The 23,606-nt window shown below is 39.6% G+C and overlaps 1 protein-coding gene across 5 annotated transcripts; it reads left to right on the forward strand.

Annotated features, from left to right (window-relative positions):
• The first annotated feature begins 142 nt into the window (after positions 1-142).
• Positions 143-23,606, forward strand: nup98 (nucleoporin 98 and 96 precursor). Of its 5 annotated transcripts, none has more exons than XM_088639354.1 (34): positions 143-349; positions 1,640-1,743; positions 2,687-2,782; positions 3,772-3,819; positions 4,802-4,984; positions 5,479-5,618; positions 5,888-5,995; positions 6,642-6,822; positions 7,088-7,251; positions 7,669-7,809; positions 7,918-8,050; positions 8,144-8,236; positions 8,777-8,920; positions 9,199-9,332; positions 9,530-9,717; positions 9,858-9,974; positions 10,402-10,682; positions 10,822-10,935; positions 11,108-11,246; positions 11,436-11,613; positions 11,774-11,947; positions 14,017-14,238; positions 14,371-14,518; positions 14,707-15,136; positions 15,282-15,514; positions 16,180-16,449; positions 17,220-17,377; positions 17,700-17,840; positions 18,156-18,316; positions 18,492-18,713; positions 19,066-19,307; positions 19,942-20,096; positions 20,183-20,294; positions 21,365-23,606. In XM_088639354.1, exons 2-34 carry the CDS (start codon positions 1,668-1,670, stop codon positions 21,562-21,564), a joined length of 5,526 nt encoding a protein of 1,841 aa, XP_088495480.1. In that variant the 5' UTR covers positions 143-349; positions 1,640-1,667; the 3' UTR covers positions 21,565-23,606. The 5 variants fall into 5 exon arrangements, with proteins under 5 accessions (XP_088495480.1, XP_088495482.1, XP_088495483.1 ...); XM_088639356.1 differs by having other exon boundaries at positions 8,780-8,920; XM_088639355.1 differs by lacking the exon at positions 143-349 and adding an exon at positions 1,066-1,364.

The following is a 23,606-nucleotide window of genomic DNA, read 5'->3' on the forward strand; positions in this document are numbered from 1 at the left end:
CTAAGGCCTCCGAATGGAGGCGGGACACCAATTCAAACTCTACCCAGTCGCGAAAGTGCAATAGATTTACAAGCTGATGGGCGACAGTGTTGTCCAATAATATTTCAGATCCATCTGCAGTAGACGTCAGAAAGAGGTCGACATATTACGTACTGACGTAGTTTGCGTACTGCTTGGCCTTGCAAAGGTAAATTACGCAGTTTCTCTCTTCCTTGGGCGATATTGAAAAGAAAATATATCGATATTTGACACTGTGGATAGTGAGTTACCTAAATATCATCTTGTATTCGGACCGCTTTTGCTGGAAGAACACCTGAGGAAGATATTGAGTGGGCTTCTGAATAATACGGTAAGAAATATCGCTACTTTGTAATATTTGGTTAATTTGCACGTTTCTCTGTGGTTGGCCTTTTTAATTTGCATAAACGTGGCAGCTTCAGTTGTTAATAATCCTGAAGTACAATGAGAAAATATATTCCAGGGGAATATTGTTATTGCAAACGTACTTAAATGCGTGTCTGCGAAGCTTGTCTGCCTGCAAGCATATGCGACCAAGTTTGTGTTGGCTTAGCACTTTTATGTCGCAAGTGTGCATTTTATAATAATTCACATTCTTTGCTTCAGTTTCAGGTAGCAAGTGATCGGGTCACATCTTAATAAATCAAAAGAAACACCAAAGCCTGTAACATTGCTTGGTATCTCCTTCCAGCGTTCTCGTTTGTATAGATAGCGATTTCATTTTTTTTAAACCGGTTTGTTCTGGTTCCTTCCAGCACGATCGGTCGAAACGCACCTAAAATGTTTGTTTTGATATGCTTTAAGGAAGTAACCTAGGATCTTCGGAACCCCAATTCGTGCCCTGAATTGAGGGTCGGCTTGTATGTGGTTGCCGCTGAAACCTTGTGCTTTAGGCCTCGACCATCGGTTCTGGCGCCTCTTCAGCGTCTTCCTGTAAACAAATCCAGCTTTAACGCGCAGAATAACCCACCATAGAAACGACTTCAGACTCCCGGAGTGATTTGTTGACAGTGTTAATTTTGCACTGGCTAAGAACTGTTCGCAAAATATAGTGTTTGCCGATTGCCGTTTCAACCGCTGTGTAATGAACTCGAATGCCGCTACATACACTTCAACAGCTCCGATCCAAGTCAACGTTTTTTTTTTAATCGTTCTCCTGCAGTGTTTCAGTCTTGGCTCCCGTTTGAACGTGTTTGTGCTTCCTGAAGTCTCAAAAAGGGTGTTACGCCATTGACGTCTTCAGAATTTTACTCTTTGGGGAAAATACGTCGTGGAAGTTTTGGTTTTTTTTTTGCTACCTCGATACATTTTGTTTTGTGCCGGTGCTGACTTCCAAACGAGCACTGGTAGGTTGTACTAAGGGAATGGAACGAAAACATATTTATTAGCAGTTGACATTTCGACGCTATAAATGTGAGACTTTGTAGTTGTCTTGCCGGGTTCATGAGCGAAATAAGGCTACCTCGGTATGGGTTTATGTAAAGTCGTGGAATATAAACAGTAAGAATGCCTCGACAGTTGAGATGAATATTCCATGCATTTGTCAGTTTTTTTTATGTGACTCATACGTTAACAAAATGTGGCGAAGGTTTCTAACAGTATTTTGAATTGTTCTTCACAGACGTATGCAGTCCTGATAGGAACCGAATATGTTCAACAAAGCGTTTGGAACTCCTTTTGGAGGAGGAACTGGTGGCTTTGGAACTTCCTCCACGTTTGGACAGAGTAAGTTGCTACTTTTGTGCTGTTATTGCAGTTATAAATTCATTATTGTACTTCCATTTCATACTGGAAACATAGAACAGATTACGTACTACTGTTAAGATGCTGCGCATTGACAAGTCATGGAGGGTGGTGGTGCATATAAGAAGCAAGGACAGTAAAAATAAAAGTGCTTAATGTCCATTTTAGCTTAAGGTGGAGCCTGTAAATGGATACAGGTAGGTTTAGTTTGTGGAATGTATCTCTTATTTCCTTGTCAACTTGTGTTGACATTGTTTTCAGAATCACTATTTTACAGCTTGCCTTTCCGTATATTTGTGTCTTTGTAGCTGATATCAGGCATGGAACAGTGCTGGTGTTTGTGTACTATACTTTGGTTTACACCTATTGGAAAGCAGTCAATCCTCAAAGATAAAGGAAAATGGTCAAACATTTCATAATATGGAGTGTTTGTTAGAAGAATCCTGTCCAGCATGTGATATTAAACCATTGTGGAATTCTAGTTTTTATGTTAATGACACCACATGCACATATTCTAAAAGAAGAATGTATCTAATGCAATTAGACAAGGTCAAGCCAGATAGAGGCACCTAGAACACAGTTAAGTACACTTTATTGGAGTATCCCACTACAGTTTGTGCAAAAGACAAATGCAGTGAAAACAAGCTTGCCAGCTCTCTGCCAATGAGGGTGTGACTTTATAATGTTTATTATATTACCACTACTCTTTGTAAGTCCTCATCCCAAAGAAGTCTTCATGAAGTCCCAAGGTCCCCAGAATGAGCCCTGGCCACCCTGGCAGATGTAGCTTCTACTATCGGTCCCCCACTGCTGCCAAGTTGGAGCGAAGGCAGATGGTGGTTAATCTATGCACTGCCGAAAGACAGCTGTTGTCATTCGAAGTGTCTGAAAAACAAAATGGTCGCAATTTCAACTTCTTTTGCAGATTCTGGGTTTGGATCTACAGGTGGGTTTGGGACTTCAGCTTTTGGGTCCACTAATAACACCGGAGGACTCTTTGGGAACACCCAGAATAAACCAGGTTTGCACCTTAAATTTCCCATTGTCATTTTCTTTAGGTTTATTTTGCAACCAGCCCTGGTTTTACACGTTGTCCATGGATATGTTTGCTTTGAGATGTGAAAGTTTTACAAGTCAACAAAATTCATTCTTCTCAACATCAAATGCAGAATCCTTATTGCTTAAAGTACGTTATAAAGAAAAGAGATTTCCAAATTGTGAAAATATGCAACAGGATTTGCAATGATAGTGTTAAAGTGCTATACTTGTTTTGGTAGTTAATATAACTCATTGACCAATATAACTTGCATCAGTTGGCACAGAATACATTTTTTTCTACACTCTTATACCATAATATTGGGATACTTATTATTTTCAGTAAGACTATTGGATATAGTGTCACGATCAAGTGATACCTCTTTATGACCTCATACTATATTTTTACAGTTAAACATAATACTACATGAAGATGTGATGGGTTACGTTATTTGGAGGGTTTCATATTATTGCACAAAGAATAGGGGAGAAGTTATTTTTTTCAGTTACGCAATTATGTGTGGTTAGGTACACTAAAATGGCATCTATCAAATAATCTGAATTTCTGTCTGTAATACTGGAAGGTAAGTAAGGACTTGTAGAGCCGACTTTGGTCCTGCTGTCAGTGATGGGAACAACTTGGCAGACATTGCATTGTACCGGTACAGCATGCTGGATGGAGAAAGTGATTTAGTTATGTAAAGCTAAACTTAAAACTGTTTGCAGGGGTTAGCATTCCTAGTAATATACTGGAACTCAAATCTGCATGATCACACTACTTATTTTCAGAAGAAAAGAAGCCTCAATTAAAATAATCACATTCATATCCAAGTTTTAGACAAATAAGACTGAAAGAAAGATTCACAAATCTTGCGGAGATAATACAAGGTGGTCCTTTCCCAAGCTACGTTTTCAATGTGTGGTGTAGATCCACGTGAATGTTTTTAACTACACTGTACTTTACTTTCTCAAAAGTGGCAACAGCAAATCCCCAACAAATCTACACTGGTGCTGGTAGAGGAGGTAAGCATGGTTTAAAGTTTTGAAAAAATGTACAGATAGGAAAAATCAATTGGATGTATATAGTGCGTTGGGTAGTGTGATCATGTAGCCATGTTATGTGTAAAGGCACTATCAGGGGAGAAGTCCATTGATGTTCAGTCTGTCAGCTCAAAACACTATTATATGAGCATTATGTTCTCTTGATGATTTTTTTAAGATGCACTCAACACAGTCTTTGACAATTGTTCGTGCTTGTTTTTCTTAAATCCACAAGCTCTTTATTTCATGCGTAGTAAATATCCTGTCATCCATTTTCTAGCTGCTTTATCTAAGTGTCGCAGGGGAATCTGAGCCTATTTTAGTAAATATGTTTTAGCGTATTCTGTATACCATATGAAACACAACCAAAAACCTATCACAAGTATATGACCTACACATATAGGGCACCATTGATATTGCCCAATTTTAAAACCTAAGTATTATTTATTTTGCCTTGTTTTCTTATTTGTGCATTTCCCCATTATTGTATGGAAAGTTTGGTGGTGTATCCCTTGGAAATCTGAAATCTGGGGACGCATGCTTTTTCTTATTGTCCACACGTAAAATGATTTATACGTAACCCATAAGGACAAAACATGCACATTGTCCTTGACTATATCATTAAGTTCCCTGGAAAGGTTTCCAGAGAGTGTGTGCACTTCAAAGGGGGAAGTGGATTACCAGAGGAAAGTGAATGTGAAATGATGCCTGTTGGTATTTCTGATTTTTCAGGCAAAATTCTTCAGTAGATTTTGTCTGTTAAATCTGAGGTCTTGTAAAGCAAAGTTTGTTTAACGTAGGGATTGCTGTAGTGATATTAATGGAGTAAATCCCTGCAATACTAAGTTTTTTTTTTTCCAGTAGAAGTCAGTCATTGAGGCTTACCATGTTGGCTTTCACTTTTCTAAACATTTTCTGTATTTCTTTCTCACTTGTTTTCCCTTCATAAAAAAATAAATTAAAGGTGGACTCTTTGGCTCAAGTACGTTTAGCCAGCCTGTGACGTCCTCCACTAGCACTGGGTTTGGGTTTGGTGCTGCCAGTGGTACCTCCAGCAGTCTGTTTGGAAGCACCAACACAGGAGGAGGAGGACTGTTCTCACAGCAAAACAATGCATTCGGCGCGACCAAGCCAGCTGCTTTTGGCAGTGAGTTTCCATTTTCTTGTGTGAAAGATTTGTCTTGGTTGCCGTCATAAACACTTGGGGATGTGCGCACAACAGAGGGCCTTATTTATCTCGACTTAAGAGATAGTGTGTAGTGCCAGCAGGGTTTCCAGGCAATGTTATGTAAAACAGTTGCTATTGCCTACCTTCTTATTTTGTAACAGTTTCTTGAGATGGTCAGTACATTTCCTGACTCTTTCCCTAGTATCTTATTCAAAGTCCTTGCCCTTCAGGGATATTTGGGCATTATGTGCAGTTATTCATAAAAGATTAAGAAAGTTGATTAGTGTTTTTTTTTTAATTAATCTATAAATTGTTGTAAAATTGGACAAAATATTATTAAAGAGCTCTTAAAGCTGTCAAAACGCATGCCTTAGTGGTCTGAATCTGTCGCACTGTGGAATAAAATATTTTAAGTACTCATGCTTGCTTCTTATTGGCATTTATTTATTTTTGCTCTCCTAATTTATTTTAAGCATTTGGCACCAGTACCAGCAGCGGTGGACTCTTTGGGACAACAAGCACCAACTCCAACCCTTTTGGTGGAACTTCGGGTTCTCTTTTTGGATCTTCGGGTTTTGGTCCCACACAGACTGGTACACCCCTGAAGTTCAATGTGAGTTTTTGAAGTTTTCATATGTATATCCTGTGTTGAGATGAACTCTGTTCTTAAGCAACTTCATCTTTTATTCATGTGTGGTAGATCCGGTCTTTCTAAGTGCTCTTAATAATTGTAGACAAGTAATTCTTGTAATGCATGTAGTTACGTTTTAATTGGTGGCTGTATTTTATCGTAGAGTGAATTTTAAAAGTATTTCTAATGATGGATAGCAGTCATCAACTATCCTTCCTTTGTTAAAACATTACTCAATTCTTTCTGTGCAGGCCCCTACAGGCAGTGACACAATGGTGAAGGGAGGAGTGACTACCAGCATTAATACTAAACACCAGTGCATCACAGCCATGAAGGAGTATGAGAACAAGTCCTTGGAGGTCAGTCTTTAAAGCCTCTTGTAAACTATTTTTAGTTTTTTTTTCAGGTGTCTTCACAAAAGTGCTATACTTATTCATTTCTTGAAATTATAAGTGTTGTTTTACTAGTATTAATGCCTGTAATTATTTTATGAAGTTCCACCTTTAAAATGCCATTTTTTTAAATACCTGAAGGCCGTGTGGCTACTAATACTCAGCTAATTATCTGGACTAATGTTTTGGTCTTAAACAATTTCCATGGAAGAAACGTTTAAAACCTGCAGTACATTGCTTTTTGGTGAGGTATTCTTTATACACTCCAGTGCAGTGAGAAAGCAGATCCTACAGGTTGATGAATTGAGGATGGAATAAGCATCAAATACTTTTTTTATGCAAGGGGGAAATGTTTATTATTCCTATGCTTGGTTTAGATGACTCTTCAAATTCTATAAATTTGATTCTTCTGAAAAATTGAACGCTAAATTTCTCATTTTATGGAACCTTCCTGTTGTTTCTTATTTTTCTTTTGTGGATGTATAAATAGCAATTATTTTTTTAAGATGCTAAAAACAAACGTCCATTTCTGTACAGTGTGCCGCACACATTATGATAGTACGAGCCGTTGCTCCTGTGCTCCATGTGTAATTTGGAGTGCATTCTTACACAGGAATTGCGGCTGGAGGATTACCAGGCAGGAAGGAAGGGTCCTCAGAACCCCATAGCTGGAGGAACAGGTGCGCTTTTTGGTGCCTCGGCAGCACCAGCTAGCACAGCCACTGGGATTTTTGGGTCTTCTGCACCAAATACTGGCTTCACCTTTGGGCAGACCAAAACAACCTTTGGAACCAGTAAGTAGCTTAAAAGGTTAATGGATGTTCTTTCATTGTACTACTGTTGGATGACCAAGGGGTTCAGAACTGATGAAAGGACATAATTAAGCTTAAATGAGTGTAAGCTGTATATAATTGACTGCTGACGCTACAGTCTTGCCAGTCTTATCCCTTCACCAATGAAATGGTGCATTGTGAAAGGAATATTTATATTTAATCTTACAGACGTGTTATTTTTTTCCTCAGTTCTTTCCTTTAATATCTGAATCTTATTTTTAATTAGGTACTGGCGGCTTTGGAACCAGCACTGGTGGTCTGTTTGGCCAGGCTGCACCAGCAGGAAGCAGTTTATTCAGCAAGCCTTTTGGGCAGCCCACGACAACCCAGAACACTGGTTTCACATTTGGAAATACCAACACTATGGGTCAGCCCAACACCAACACCATGGTAGATACTGAACCTAACCCTGTTCTTGTCTTCCACTGACTAAAAAAACAGTTATATTTGGGTTCTGTATATGTGTACATTGTTATAAATAGGGATTAAGAGATAAGGCTTTTCTTAGCTAGTTCCAAAATGTGCAATGTTGTTCCCTGTATTTAAATTGTAAAATGGCACAAGTGTGGAGCAGGTTAGGGTTTTGCACTTAAATTCCAAACTTCCAGTTACATGTGAGACACTGCTGTTGTGCCTCTGAGCGAAGTACTGAATCCAAATTGTTCTAGTTAAATACTCAGCTGTGTAGATAGGTGGCTATGGATTAAAACATGAACCAAATTCGTAATAATGACATAGTAAGAAAATGGGATCTGTGTGACTAGTTTTGGTTTTGGTTTCCTAAATGTATTGCGTTTTTCTTTAAAGGGTTTGTTTGGAAATGCATCAGCATCTCAGCCTGGAGGGTTGTTTGGAAATTCTGCAAATACCAGCACTGCCACTGGATTTGGAACTGGCACAGGGCTCTTTGGACAACCCAATACTGGTTTTGGCACCGTTGGAACAGCGGTATGTTGAATTGACTTTGAAAATTGAAATCTCTTCTTGCCTGTTTCTAGGTTTTTCTTCTGTTATGCTAGACAAACTTTTAATAATTCGGTATTATTCATTTTACAGAACCTATTTGGGAATAAAACAGCAGGATTTGGTACAACCACAACCAGTGCACCATCATTTGGTACTGGCACTAGCTTATTTGGGAACAAACCCACACTCACTCTGGGAACCAACACCAACACCTCTAATTTTGGTAAGTGCAATTTTTAAAGGTTTTGATAAAGTTGACAGTACTCACTTTGGCTTGCCATGAAGAAAATTCATCCTAACCCTTCGTTGTCTGTAGGGTTTGGTACAAATCCGGCTGGTGGAAGCCTTTTTGGTAACAAACCTGCTACAGGTGGATTGGGCACAGGGCTAGGAACTGGTTTTGGAGCAGGTACGTCCAAGATCTTCAGTGGTGAAATTACCTCATGTAAAAAATAAATGTTTGCAACATTGTGCTCTACACATGTAGACAGACAGTTGTACCACTTTATAGATGTGTATATTAAAACAAATCTGTAAACTGACCTTGCTCTGTATGAGATTAATCTTTTTGTGACTCGAGATGCTGATGCTGTAATGACCTGTGGTACTACATATGTTCACATTAAGCGATGAATTGTAGAAACCTGGAGGCTGACTGAAGTTTCTCGGATATTTAGATCCTAGATAATCCCTTAGTTTTAATTGACCTTGTTGTAGAGCCACCCAGGCTCAACCCTGAGAAAGTGAACTTAGCTGGGGTTTTGCCTTTTAACTGAAACCACAACTAAATGGGGAGTCAGATCAGTGTACTGTCTTTTTCAACGTCTTTGGTACTCTGTAAGTGATGGAGTAAAAGTTAAAAATTGCAGTTTTCACTCAAGTTGCTTCAAAGGTTTATATTACAGAATTTCGTTCTGTGTACCTCATTTGTTGGCTCTTTATCTCTTAGCAGTTGGGACAGGGCAGACATCCCTCTTTGGAAATAGTCAGAATAAGCTGGGCTCAACCTTGGGTGCTGTTGGTGCTTTTGGAACTCCCGGATTCAATGCCACAACAAGCAATTTGGGTTTTGGAACACCTCAGCAGCAAGTTAGTAAGTGTCCAGTCTAGTGAGAAAGGAACCAGTAATGTTCCTGGGTGTTTGTGTTTTACCATTGCCACCTTCTCTTTGTATAAATCACAGTTTAATACCTGTAATTTCATGTGAGAGACTTTGAACTTACTGGAAAAAAGAAATACTATTCCTGTATAGCCTTTATTGTTTGCTCAATGGGTAAATAGTTAACAAGATGGCAAAATAATTTACATTTTTAAAAAGTTAATAATTTGTTGTAATGTATGTAACCGTCTGTAATCTTTTTGTTTTTGCAGCACTAACAGACCCCAGTGCCACAGCAGCACAGCAGGCTGTGTTACAGCAGCAAATAAATGCACTAGCATATTCTCCTTTTGGAGACTCCCCTCTCTTCAGAAATCCCTTGTCAGATCCAAAGAAGAAAGAGGAGGTAAGAGACAACAGCAACCAGAGTGTTGGCATTATGGTTTATTGCTTACCTTAAGAGAATCATGTGGAATTGTTAGTACATTTTCCACTGTTCAGTCATATTTCTCCTCTTTTGTAATGGGGAATTTAGTTTTCCCTAGAACACTTAGTTGTTAGCTGTACTCTGAGCTTTTCTTTGACTTGTTCTTTTCACAATAGCGTCTCAAGCCAACAAACCCTGCTGCCCAGAAGGCCTTGACCACCCCGACTCATTACAAGCTGACTCCCCGTCCAGCCACTCGAGTTCGACCCAAAGCCTTGACATCCTCTGGTTCCTCCAAATCCCAGCTGTTTGATGGACTGGATGATGATGAGCCTTCTTTTGCCAATGGTTCTTTTATGCCCAGGTATCATGCATATTTGTCTGGTAAAGCCTTTGTTCAGCTCTAAACTGCTACTTTAAGCCTTAACTGATATTTCAGAATAGTTTTTTTTCTTGATTGCATATTCAAACACTGTTTAAAAGGTGTTCTTTGTTTATTTTAAGGAAAAGCATAAAGAAGTTAGTACTAAAAAATCTGAATGGCAGCAGCCTTTATTCTCCAGTGAGTAGGGAGGCAGATGACCTTGCCTCTCCTTCAGAATATCCAGAGAATGGCCTGAGGTAAGACCTTGATTTACAGAATAACCCAGCTGTGGATAGGACTGTAACCCTCAGGATTATTCTGTAAATTACATAATGTATTATGATTTGTTAAAGCTGTATTCCAAGGAAAATTGCCAGTAACTTGTGCCAAAGAGACATCCAAGTTTTGTGTATTTTGCTTTTTGTTGATGCTACCAGAGCTTTAAAAATTTCAACTCAAATGCATGTTTGCATTTTTTTCTAATTTTACAGGATAAGTTTAGTATGCTATGGAATACAATTGAGCAGATCGGTCTGCTATTTAAAACATGTCATTTCAAGACACTAGTGAAACAACTCATTAATTCCCTTTTTGCTCTTCCATATTTGATATTGTCATGCAGATACTGCAAAATGTATTTTCCAGTGGTAAGTGGCATATGCCTAAGCTGTTTCTTTGTTTTAGTCGCGGCATTGATGATGAATCCAGACAGCAGGAGACAGAGAGAGCAGATGACGACCTGGAGGTGACCAAGTTCTATACCAACCCTATTGCTAAGCCCATTCCTCACATTCTGGAGGGCAAGCAGAACATCTCTATGCAGGACACCTTGACGGAGCTGAATATGCGGAATATTGTAAGGAATGGCCTGGAAGCCAGCAGTGAAGATTTATCCCTAGGAGATGACTCTCTGCAGGAGGATAGAGAGGAGGAGCTGGATGGACAGCAGCTTCCGCACCCTGCTGGTGAGTGTGATGGGTTAAGACTGCAGTCCTCTGTGAGTAAGCTCAGTATTTTCCAGGAAAGGAAAGAGTTAATTGTACTGCATAAGTAGAAACTGAGGCTTACTGTGTTGTTTCATCTTTATGCTCCTTATTTCCACAGGTATTACTCTTGGTCGAGTGGGGTATTACACTATTCCATCCATGGATGAGCTTGCCAAGATGGTTAATGAGAATGGAGAGTGTGTGGTGGAGAACTTTACTGTTGGACGGAAAGGTGCGAAACAAAGTTATTGGTCAACATAATTCAGATAAATTTTCCCTGATGCGATAACATTCTCAGCCTCTTTGAAAAATGAAATGCAGAATGTTTTTTTTTTAATTTAAATATACTATAGAAATGCATAAACTTGAAATAGTTATTGCATTTTCACTTTTATAATCCACAGGCTATGGGTCAATCTTCTTTCCCGGGGAAGTGAATCTGACTAACCTAAACCTGGATGATATTGTGCATTTTCGGAGGAAAGAGGTCATTGTTTACCCCGATGACAAAGTCAAGCCACCTGTGGGAGAAGGGCTCAACAGGTGAATGCCTTATGAGAGCTGTTTAGAATTCATTAACCATACTTTCTTTGTGGACAGTTGCGTTTGAAAGAGTATTAATATTCAGGGGATTAGCATTGTTGAAGATATTAATTACTGGACATGGGATTAGTTTTTATAACTTGCCTGTAGTTTTTTGTGGCCATTCCATGAAAATCTTCTGTTCTACAGGCGAGCTGAGGTGACACTGGATGGCGTTTGGCCAAACGATAAGACAACATGCACCCAGATCAAGAGTCCTGAGCGACTAGTGGAGATGAACTATGAGGGTCGGCTTGAGAATGCTTCCAGAAAACAGGGTGCTCGTTTCCTGGAGTACAGACCTGAAACTGGGTCCTGGGTTTTTGAGGTATAATTGAAACATTTATGACATGATAGTACACGAAACGTTTTGTTTTTCCTGTGATTTGTCTGTAGCTGCTTTAATTTTACTTTTACCTTGTAACAGTTTTTAAACTCTCATTCCACAACCCTTTTTATAGTAATTCAGACATTGCTGTTCTCTACAGGTTGTTCACTTCTCCAAGTATGGGCTTCAGGATTCAGATGAAGAGGAGGAAGTTCCCCCTCCCAAAACTGACATTAAGAAGCTTAAGACTGCAACAGTCCTTCCCCCAGGGCAACAGCAGCTACCCCCCTTGCAACAGATGGCCGTAAATGGAAAACCAGACACACAAGCACAGGTAGATGGTGGACCTCATTGAACTGTTCCATTGTCATAAATGTATTGGTGTTCTAACTGGGAGAGACCTTAACCGACATTCCATCTTCCTTACCTGTGGTATTTAGGGTCCTTTGCCATTATGGTGATGGAATGTTTCAGGTAACCTAAATACGAAAACGTAGGAGGGTACAGTTCAAGGGGTTGCACCATAATTTTAAAAGTGCTTTAAGTGGTTAAGTACTTAAAAACCTAATTCTGTGGTAAAGCAGATTCAAAGCAGCCATTGTATGCAGAATGAAGGTGCTAAGGGATTGTATTACTACTCTGGGGAAAAATGTTTTGCATTTATGAAAGAACATAAATATCTGGACTTCTACAGATCTTAACAGGATTATTCAATTTAGGAACTCAAGGGGCTGCAAAGTTTTTCCTGTTTTTTTGATGTGATAAGCTCATCTGTAATATATTTTTTTTAAATCCTAACCTAATTTTAAAAATTTCCCTGGAAATTCTATCAGTATATAATTTCAGTTTTACATAGATGAATTAACTTCTATATATGATTGTGTAAATCTCTAAGCAAAAATGAGAACTTTAAAATCAATTTTAAGTTTAGAGTCCACCTCTTTTAGGTGTATATATTCTGGAGTTCAGCTCTTCTGATATATGCTTCTTTGGCGTGCAAAGCAATTTTATCCTTTTGTACCATTTTATTTTGTTTTTTGTTTGAAAAACAGTTTGCACTAGTAAATATTTAGAGAACATTGTACAGTAATAGGCTGTCTAGCATGCAGGTAGCTGGACTAAGCATAGAATGGAATAATCACACTGATTTCTGTATTTTAAAGTTTGTAATGCCTTTGTCTTAATCTAAAATTTAAAATTTGTGGAAAATTTTCATTTGATCATTAGTGATGCCTGTCAGGATCACATGACTTGAAGTAGTACTTTGCCACTTACCTGTTTTTGTGTTGTATTCAAAGAGCTTAAGTGAATTCCTAGTAATGAACAGGACCTTGTTCATCTTGAAAAATGCCCGTTCATGTCCCCATCCCAAGATTGTGACCTTTTGAGCCAGTTTCATCTTTTAAATTCTAAAATTCCACTGAAGATAAGTTGTTAAACGTTTGTGTATCCCATTTGAGGGTCTAGAGCTCATCATAGTGGGGGGGAAGCTCAGTGTTGACGTAGAAGACATTTGGAGCTGAGCAGTCAGATGAATTAATGACTTAGTTACTAAGATCTAAGAAGTACCAACCAGTGCCAAACCTGTTAGTGCGTATAGCAAATGAGGGAATTCAACAGCCTATTGTTGAGTTTGCTCCCTATCAACAGAGCCAACAGAAATCCATTTCTGCAAATGACTTGTCATAAATAAGGTTTATCACCATCTTTAAAATTAATTTTTTAATAAAATCATATGCATGAGATGGTTTTTATACATTTTCAAAAGCCATTTTAAAACTATCAAATGTTTTAATGTTAATTGCAATGTCGTTTGTAAAACTTTGTATTGACTGCAAAATACCAAAAATGTTAAATAAAATCATGTTAAAAGAAACTGCTTGTTTTTGTCTCGGTTTTAATATTTTATTAAATACCTCTAGCATTCAATGCTTCTTCCATGCATGTTTTGGTTGGATTAATACTGTATATATTGACTATAATGACATGCTATTGTTTTGTAAATCAGGTGATAGTTTTCAGCTGTTTTAATGTGAAGTTTGAAGATGTTTTCTTTAACCTGTAATTTATTTTTTAAGCTTTTTTCTTAACTAGGATCACTACATCCTTTAGCTGTCTTATGCAGTGTTTGGATGATGTGCATGGTTGACTTCAGTTCTTCGTTTTTCACCTTAAGAAAAAAAACTGGTTGCATTGTTTTGAGGATGTGGTTGATCAGAAAGTGCAAGAATTGGATTTTTATTTTTACCTTGGACTAAATGCTGTCAATTTTGCAACTGTTTAAAGTGTTGTGAATTTTGGCAGGGTTGCGTTGTAATTCTGGTTTCTCAGCCAGCTCGAAACCTATGGGGGTTGAAATGTCTCCTTAACAAAGACTTAAGATTGCTCTATGTCTGTGTGCAGAGGCTCGGGGTGCTGGAGCAGCTCAGCAGAGTGACGGAGCTGGACAGTGATATGGCTGATATCACTCAGGAGCCCCCCTCCGATAGCATGCTGGAGGATGTGGACGAGGTGTACCAAGAGGAAGAGAGAGCGAGGGAGGCAGAGGCTGCACCAGAGCAGGAGCCAGTGTCTGCTTCCAGTCACATTGCGTCTTTGCTTGGCATAAACCCACACACATTGCAGGTATTATACCGCCTTCAAAAACAAAAATGTGCAGCTTTTGCAAGTAGGAACTTGTCATAATTGCAGCTCATCTCTTGAGATGATCAGTACCCCCGAAAAACAAATATGGGCTTTTGTGCTTTTTCCATGCAGATAATGAAGGCTTCTCTATTTGCTGAGGAGGATGAATGTGACTTATTTCAAGAACAGGGTTTCGGCAAGTTCTCTACTAGAGTAGACGATTCCCTAGACGCAGGCTCACCTCGTATCTTACTCCCTGCATCTCAAAGAAGGCCCTCAGGTAAACCATGTGCCCCCCCAGCCCTGCATGTACTTCTGAACACAGAAGACTGCTAGTGAGACATGATTTCTGTCCATACATTTGAAACAACACATCTGTAAGATGTTTTTGGATTTCGTCTGCATTGCCCCCCCCCCCCACTCATAGGAAAGATGTAACAAACTATTAACATTTTGTTTTTCCACTAGGTGGGCTACTGCAGTCCAGGTTCAGCACTGGCCTTGCACTTTTCCCCCAGCCCCAGGATTCCTCCTCTGGCAGCACACCTCAAAGATTACGCAAGTCCGCAGTGCTTGAGCCCTCGCGCCTCTCCCCCTGGCCTTCGTTGGGTGCTTGTTTCATAATGCCACCACCTGCCCCAGAGACGCCTCTCCGCACTGTTGGGACTAGAAGACAGATGGGGCCCGTGCCTGTGCTAAACTCCGTCATGCGCGGCAAAGGCAAGCTACTGATGGACATGGCCTTATTCATGGGGCGATCCTTCCGTGTTGGCTGGGGACCCAACTGGACACTGGCTCACAGCGGCGATCAGCTCAGTGGTTCAACTGGCATGCATCAGGACAAGCAAATGGAGACTGTGGGCTTCGGCTTCCTCCCCCAACCGGCCTCGCACAAACCGTAAGTGACAGAATTGTCAAGAACGTTGGTTTGTCAGTCGTGGTTCTTGCGAGTAGTTGTACGTTAATGATTGGAAGTTAACCACCAAGTAGTGATCATGTGGGAGATTTTTCTTAGCATCTACCCTCACTGTCTCATTGCTTAGAATTTCAGAGTGTCCTTTTAAAGTGCATCTGGAGAAGGTAGTTGGTGTGGAGCCTAGCGAGGACGATGGTACACTGAAACTTTACCAGCATCCCCTGGAAATTGAGCTCAAGCACAGCACTATCATCACAGAGGAGGACTGCCCCTTAATTAAGCCATCCCCAGGGGTGGAGGCACTTCATGAGTACGCGGTGTGGATTAGTGCAGTGTCCAAGGAGCCACAGGAAGTTGATGGTAAGCCACCTTTTTATGACTGCTGTACTGAATTGCACTTCACTGCAGTATTGAATGCTACCAAGTAAAATATTGGGGAAGTATCCTGAAGTGGCATTTAGGTGCCTGATAGAGGTGAAGAAGAGAAAAATTGAGAACTGAGGAGGCAGAAAAGGCAGATAACAGCATGCAGGGTGTGGCGCTGGTCTGAAAATGTCAGTATTATCTGTCAATGAGACTGTTCCTAAAGCTTAAAACCAACAACCTCTTTACTCCCATCCTTTCCTTTCTCAGCTTTTCCCCCATATATACTGTATTAACTCTTGGCTCTCAACATATTCCCAGTCTTTTTTTCCTCAACACTCAGTTCTGTCCTTTCATTTGCAAACCCTACTCCTTCACTCTTCCCCCAAATTCTCTCCCCTTCACTTTTATGTCCTGTTCTTACTAGGCAGCCGACAGAGTGGAAGGAAGTGAGCTGACCTTGTATATGGTTCTCTGTTAAAGCCTTTTTTTCCCCACTTTAAATCTGTTTTTCCTTTTATCCGCTTTAATTATAGTGTGCATTTATTGTAATGTGTAAAATGAGGAAAGCAAAACTAGTAATATTAGTATGATAGTATTTCCAAAACCTTTTGATAAAAGTATACTTAAACGACTTGACATTGAATACTGTAATACTGCAGACACTGTGAGGCACTGGCAGCTGGTGTGGACACTGTGTGAGGCTCTGTGGGGACGGCTGGGAGAGACAGATCTTGACTCTGAGAGGGAAACTGAATATATACAGCAGCTGGAACGGCGGAAGTCTTTCTCCAGCTGGCTATCTCGGAGTGCAGCTCACAGAATAGAAGAAGAGGTGGGCCTTTCCCAGCACAAGAGTCATGTGGATGCCATCTTCAGCTACTTGACTGGACACCGCATTAGTGAGGCCTGCAGGCTGGCACAAAAATATGGTGAGCTGTTTTTTTGTTTATAAGGTAAAAGGTAATCCTGCTTCAGCTCTTTAATGTTTATATTTTTACAGGTATGCTACTTACATGTCAAATCCTACTTGTTTAGTTAAAGCTAGGTTGACTTTGCTAGGACAAGCAAACCTCTGGTATTACTATAGAAAAGGACGACTTAGCAAGTCCTTTTTGGTTAGTCTTGAGTAAATTGTGATGTGGTTTTCTTGTAATTGAACATTATTGCTGTGAAAAATAGGGTACAATCTGTGCCAAAAATGTTCTCCCTATCTTAAGGGAAGGCAACATAATAGCAGTTCCAGTTTGTTTTCTTCATATTTCCTATGGTGTTGATCATGAAGTGTAGGATTTTACTGGACTGCAAGTATACGTGGTTCCACCATCTTGATTTTGACACATGGCTGTCTCTAGGTGAAATATTGGATGGTATTATGAATTTTAAAATTTACACGTATACAAATTACAGAAAATGCTGTAGTTTGGTTTCTTTGCACCGAGTTTTTTTTTTTTTAAATTTAACTTGTAAGTGGCTAACTTTCAAGGTGTAATATATATATCCGTGGGAGTGTACTTTTTCTTTCAGGTAGGCAGGTGCATTATAGCCACTAACCAAGCCATTTGTCTCTGCAGACAGCTTTTAAGTGAATGGTCTTCTTAACAAGAAGTAGTACTTGTTAGGTGCTAAAGTTTTCACACTTTAGGAAAATCAATAATGCTGTTACCAGATGCATGATCCATTTTTTTCTGCCCTTGACCAGATGATCACAGAATGTCCTTGCTGCTGTCTCAGGCGGCTGGAAGCCAGTATAGCCGAGAATTGCTTGCCGTTCAGCTGATTGACTGGAACAAAATGGAGATTGATTCCTTTGTACAGGAGGAGAGACTGTGCATTTTCGCCCTATTGGCTGGGAAACCTGTACGTATATAAACCTTACCCATTAGTCTTTTTTATATACACTAGACCTTGCTGTGTTCTTTCATATCCCACAAAGGGAAAGGATGTATTTCGACCTTTTGATGTGTTATTTTTACATAACTAATTGCTTAATTAGGTTTTTGCAAATGGAGAAAGTATGGCACCTTTCAATTTGTACGGTTAATGTAGAGAAGTTATATAAATGTACATTTTTCAACTTTTGTGATTGTTCAACTGAGAAGTGGTGGTTACAGACAGTACTTAATAAGGATTTGCAGTTATTTGCAAAGAGTGGATGGTAAGTTTTATGTTGTTTCCTCAGGTGTGGCAGTCCTCAGATAGCTGTATTAATGTTTGCTCAGAGCTTGACTGGAAACGCTGTCTCGCTGTCCACCTTTGGTACATGCTGCCCCCCACCGCATCCATTGCAAATGCTCTTTGCAAATACGAAGAAGCTTTCCAGGTAACGGACAATTTCCAAACCATGTTAGCTGCTTATTTTGTATAAAGTGTACATGTTTAAACTGCTTTTCTATAATTGTGCTGTAATGGCTCATTTTTCTGTCTTTGACCAGATTCTTTGTTGCTGAGTATCTATTTCTGGCTTTGCAGTATAGACTTTTCTGAATTATAGAAGCACTCCCCCTCCAGTTTTGCTAAATGAACGAAGAATGAAAATGAGATTGCTCAGTGGTGTTGTATCCAGAAGAGGGCAGTGTACCCATATACAATTGTTATACAAGTCTTAATGTGTTGTTTTTTTTACACTCGCCATCAGGGCACATCTGATCATGAGAGGTATGCCTGTGCACCACTGCCCCCTTATCTAGACGACTCTGGTCTTGGTCTGCTGGAGGATGAAGAGTTTGAAGAGATGGGAGAATCTAAGAGGCCACTCTATGACATCTGCTTTCATCTGTTGAAGCTTTACAGTGACAGGTGAGGTCATTCCCTCTTAACTCAAAATACTTGAATTTTTTTTCATCTTTTGAAAATAGCTTCAAAATGTAGTGCGACCAAGTATGACGTGTGAATGTGTAATTCAGTTAAAGGTTAACATTTTTGTAGTTATACAGCTAAGCTGAATGAAAAAATATTGGATTTTGTCCTGCAGGCGTTACAGTCTCCAGCAGCTTCTTGACCCCTGTACCGTGACTGCTGACCGACTGGACTACCGGCTGAGCTGGCACCTGTGGAATGTGCTGCAGGCACTGAACTACTCCCACCTGTCAGAGCAGTGCCAGGGCCTATTACATGCCAGCTATGCTGCACAGCTGGAGAGTGCAGGGCTGTGGGAGATGGCCATCTTTGTCCTGCTCCACATACCTGACACCAGGTACGTAATGAGTAACTGTACTAATTGACCTGCATATCATCAGTGCTGCACCAGTGCTTGCCTAATGTAGAATTTACGTCCGGGCTCTCTAGTCATTCAAAAATAATAGTGCAATACAGAAGTTGCTAAGTTTTAGTTAGTCTACACTGACAGAAGGTGTTTATTAAAGTAAAATATCAACAATAACTGTTTTCCTGTTTTGATAAATAATAAACTCAGAAGAACAATGTTAAGTAGGTGTTTGGGTTTGTTATATATTACATAAACTGCACTTGAAGTTCATGCGACTACGATTTAAGAACTGTTACAGATGGGAAAAGTAGTTAATTTGAAACCTGCCTTCTCTTTTCAGTCGACGTGAGAGAGCTGTGCGCGAAATGCTGAACCTTCACTGCTCCCTGGAAGAGACTGAAGACTCTGCTGAAAAGGAACAGTTCCTTACAGAGAGGTTGCATGTCCCGGTGCAATGGATTCACGAGGCCAAGGCTATCCGTGCTTGCCGGGAAGGAGACAAACACAGAGAGGCGCTGCATCTCTACAGAGCTGGACGTTGGAACCAGTGTCACAGACTAATCATCCAGCACCTAGCCTCAGGTAAAATTTCATTTTTTTTGTATATGCATTTAGAACCATGAGTTTTTTTTTTCCCAACACCCAGATTGGAAAAACTTTTTTTTACAAAGAATAACTAAACCAAAGTTTAAGTCAACTCCATTTATATTAATCACCTTCATGTCGGTCACCTGTTAACACATCATAGGCACTAGAAACCTGTATTGGAGATTTAGTGGAGAGGCACATTGGTTAGCTTTGCGTGCCTGTGAACACCCTGCATAGCTGTGTTATGAGGGAGCTGTGGCAACATAATCTCACCCTGTGCTTGGTGGCACTCGGAGATTCTCCATGTGGATGTGCAAAATTAGCTGTCACAAATGGCTCGGGACATAACCCAGGCTTGAACTCATGACCATAGAGCTCAGCTCAGCCTACACTTGGGCAAGTGCCTTTACCAGCTGAGCCACTCGTGATTCCTTCATAATGTTTTTGACAGAGCAACAGAATTAGCAGCATTTGATTTGAAGCTCATCTTCGATCTGCAGAGGAATTCCGAAGCTTTTTTCTCCCAGCAATGCCCAGCGGGTTAAATATAGCAAAAAAATTGTTCCATCAACCTTATGATATTCCAGTGTTGTCCTTATAATATGTAATCCTCTATCTCCTCCATCAGATGCAATTATTAATGAGAATCACACTTACCTGCTGGAGTTCCTTGAGGGTCTAGCGAAGCCTGAACGCTTTATGCTCATCCAGGACTGGGACACTTCTGGCAGGGTTTTCCTTGATTACATCCACGTCATAAGGACCTTGCAAGCCATACAGCAGGTACGCAAACAGTTGTTGATGGATAATTTCTGCTTCAGATGTACTGGTGAAGTAGTTTGCTTCACTTGTTATGACATTTTTCACAGCTGGAGGGTCCTGGATATGAACTGGAGAGGCTCCACACTGAAGTGACATCACTTTGCAGCAGGATAGAGCTTATTCAGTGTCCTACAGCCAAAGACAGACTGGCTCAATCAGGTCAGTGAACATGGGTGGGCTTGGTCTTTCTGGAAGATATTAATGAGTGGGGAAAAATATTTTAAATTGCGTTTTGGAAAGAAGAATGTTGCTGTTTGAGTTGATTGCTTATCAAGACCTCAGGCAACATGCACATTTTTTACTTTTATTTGGAAAGTTGTCAACAGAAGATCTTCAATGTATTAAGGGAAACAATACAATGGTGTCCTCACAAGGGGAATCATGCAATAAATGCACAGGTCAGTTTTGTTGCCAGTGTGCATTAAATAAGGACAATAGAAGAAATATTGTGTACAACAGAAAAGTGTATACATTGTTTTCAGGTCATGCCATTATAATCCTAACAACATGTAGTCTTGCATTTTGCTGCTGCAATGTGAAAACATCTGAACTGGGTTGCAGAAATGGTTTTGGCTCAAGGACTTTGTCAGTGTATCATTCAACAGTAAGGTTGCCTTCAGTTTGCACCAGATGTTTTTCTGTTAAAGGAGATTCTTTCTGTATCATCACACTTCTGCTGTCCCATGGGTTGACTTGAACAACACACTGAAATGATGGAACTGATGCAGTGATCCTCTTGTCCTTCATGGGGCTGGTTTAGTTTTTCTTTAGATGTTGTCTGTCAATCGTTGATGCAGAATGTCCTGCCAACCTCTTACGGACAGACTTAATTCACTCCTTGCGTACGGCCAATCTTCACAGCCTTATCTTTTGCTGGTCTTGTATTAGTTGTTATCAGGATGATTCATACAGATTAATCAGCTCATTTTGGCAGTTCTAGCTCAATTGAAATACAGAACACTAAGTACATGGCATGTATGTGACATGACTTGAGTCTAGTAATATACCAAGAAGCAACATTAGTCAAACCTATCTGCTCACAGTTAAAAATGTTTACATTTTGTATGTGCTGCGTGAGCTATTGATGTCAGACTTACATTTTCATTGTGCATATTAAGTTGTGTATCGCACAAATCCTTATCCGAAAATAGTATAGATTTGTTGTAATGAGGTACAATAATTGCACTGAATTATTTTTTTTTCTTTTGTTGTGCTCCCTTCCTGGGCAGAAATGGCAAAGCGAGTGGCTAACATTCTTCGAGTGGTGCTGAGCCTGCAGCAGGGAGGGGAGAGTGCTGATCTCCTGCACATCCCTCTTCGCCATCTGGCTCCACACATTGGCCGCCTTCCCATGCCTGAGGATTATGCCCTGGAGGAGCTGCGTGGTCTCACCCAGTCCTACTTGCGCGAGCTTATTGTCAGTCAATGAGGATCCAGCCTTAAGTAAAGGAGGAAGGCACCTCGTGGAGTGACATTGCAAATCAGTAGTCCAACCCTGGGACACTGGGAGTTTGTGGAGAGAGCAAGTCAAGTTCTTGATTTTCAAGTGGTTGCTGCAGTAGTTCATGGATAAGACATTCCTGTGTTACAAATTGAAACTTCTCAATTTGTCTTAAAATTGAGAAGTCTAAAAGTGTTTAATAATTAAACTACACTTTGCAGGAGCTAGATAAAGAAATGTGATAACTTATTTACCCTGTTTCAAGGGAATTTAATTATAAATGGGTTTCTGCGCAAAGAAATAACATTGTGCAACTTAATGCATTTATTTACAGGAATGTTTTAACGTGAATATCATTGAACAAAAGTTTCATCACTGGTATCTTCATCTGTTAAACATTTACATTTCTCTCCAATTGAACATTTTAATAAGTTACATTAGTGGATCCTATACCCTTTTTGAATATGCAATTTGTCTTATTTTTTGGAGGTGGGAGGGGACATATTTAGTATCCCAGGGTTGGTAAACCTGAAGATAATTGACTGCAAAGAGCAAGTCAGCATACTCAGCACAGGAGCATATTTTAATTTCTCAAAGTTAAGCATAGGGTCTATGTATACAGTTTATTTTCTGATTGTCCTGAATTGCTTTTCTACACTGGGAGCGTCTAAACTTGTAAACTGAGCAGTATGTTACAGGAGATGAACAAGGTAAATGAACTCTCATTAATCTTGTTGGACAGTGTTTTTTTTTTTTTTGTTTTGTTTTCTGGTAATTTGCCCAGCAGGATTGTGTAATTGTAATGACTGAAGATAAGTTTGTTTTTGAATGCCACCACATATTGCAACAACATGAATACATTTGTGTATTGGACAAAACTTTACTTGCTTTGGTAATAGTGGAGATCTTTTAGAACATGAAAAGGCTTTCTTCTAAATTAAGCTGTTCCTGAAATGCTATGAGGCTTAAGTTTTCTTTTGAATGATCATTGATTTATCCATTGATAATCATTCATGAAAACCAAACCAGTACCACAAAAACTGATGTTTTTCTACAACTTACCCCAAAATTTGAAAGTGTGTTTTGAAACGGGAATAAACGTGGATTTTCTGATCGTTTGTGGACAACATTTTCCCATTACTGCATATTTCACGTGTGTGATCCACAGAAAATATTTTCATTCCTTGAGTAAGAATTGGGTTTTAATGTTCTCAGCTTTCAACTTTTTGGAAGTTTAGCTGGCACTTACTGTAGCTGCTTTGATAGTGTACAGGTGTCACCCAGCAACACCACTTGTGGAGAAGCATCCCTTAAAATACATAAGGAGTGAGGTTAGTTTCCAGTAGAAATAAGCTTTCCATGTTTTGGTTTATTACCTAATGCCTTTAGAAACTAATAAAAATGACCATTAATCATTATAGAAAACGTTTCGTTTCTCCCCTGTTATTTAGTCCTAGTGTGTAAGAAATGTTTTGTTTTCTTTTCAGTTCAAGGTATATTAAAGTCTGTCCTTCCAAAAATCTAATTATTGACCTACTGTCTTGCTGAAGTGCATAAAAAGGCTTTGACAGCACTGGTGTAAGAAACCAGTAGAAATCTATCATACACACTGGTAAGGTATAGGTAATACTGTACATTTTAAAATTGTGTCCAAGTAATTCTTATTTGACAATTTGTCAGTACTTTAGAATTTAAGTTTAGCATTTTCCTGACTTTTTAAAATTCCTATTTGTCTGAGGTGGTCCTTGGTTTGAATGCTTGGTTTGAATGCCAAAAGGCATGGCTAGACACTTCCTACTGTACATACTGTATTAATATTGCTCTTTTCTGTGGCTAGAGGAAGGATGCCCTCTAGTGTCTGTGCCTTCTAGGAGGAAGATCTGGTCTGTCTTTCTGTGGGCTTTGGACTCTGCAAGCATGTGTGTTAGTGATTTGTTTTTATGAAATAAATTAATCTATTTTTTGTCTTCAGAATTGTGTCCATTGCCAGTGTTGTATTTTAAATTTAGAATAAAACTTAAAAAAAATCA

The sequence above is a fragment of the Lepisosteus platostomus genome, chromosome 7 (assembly GCF_059453375.1).
Source record: "Lepisosteus platostomus isolate fLepPlt1 chromosome 7, fLepPlt1.hap1, whole genome shotgun sequence".
NCBI classification, from domain to species: Eukaryota; Metazoa; Chordata; class Actinopteri; order Semionotiformes; family Lepisosteidae; genus Lepisosteus; species Lepisosteus platostomus.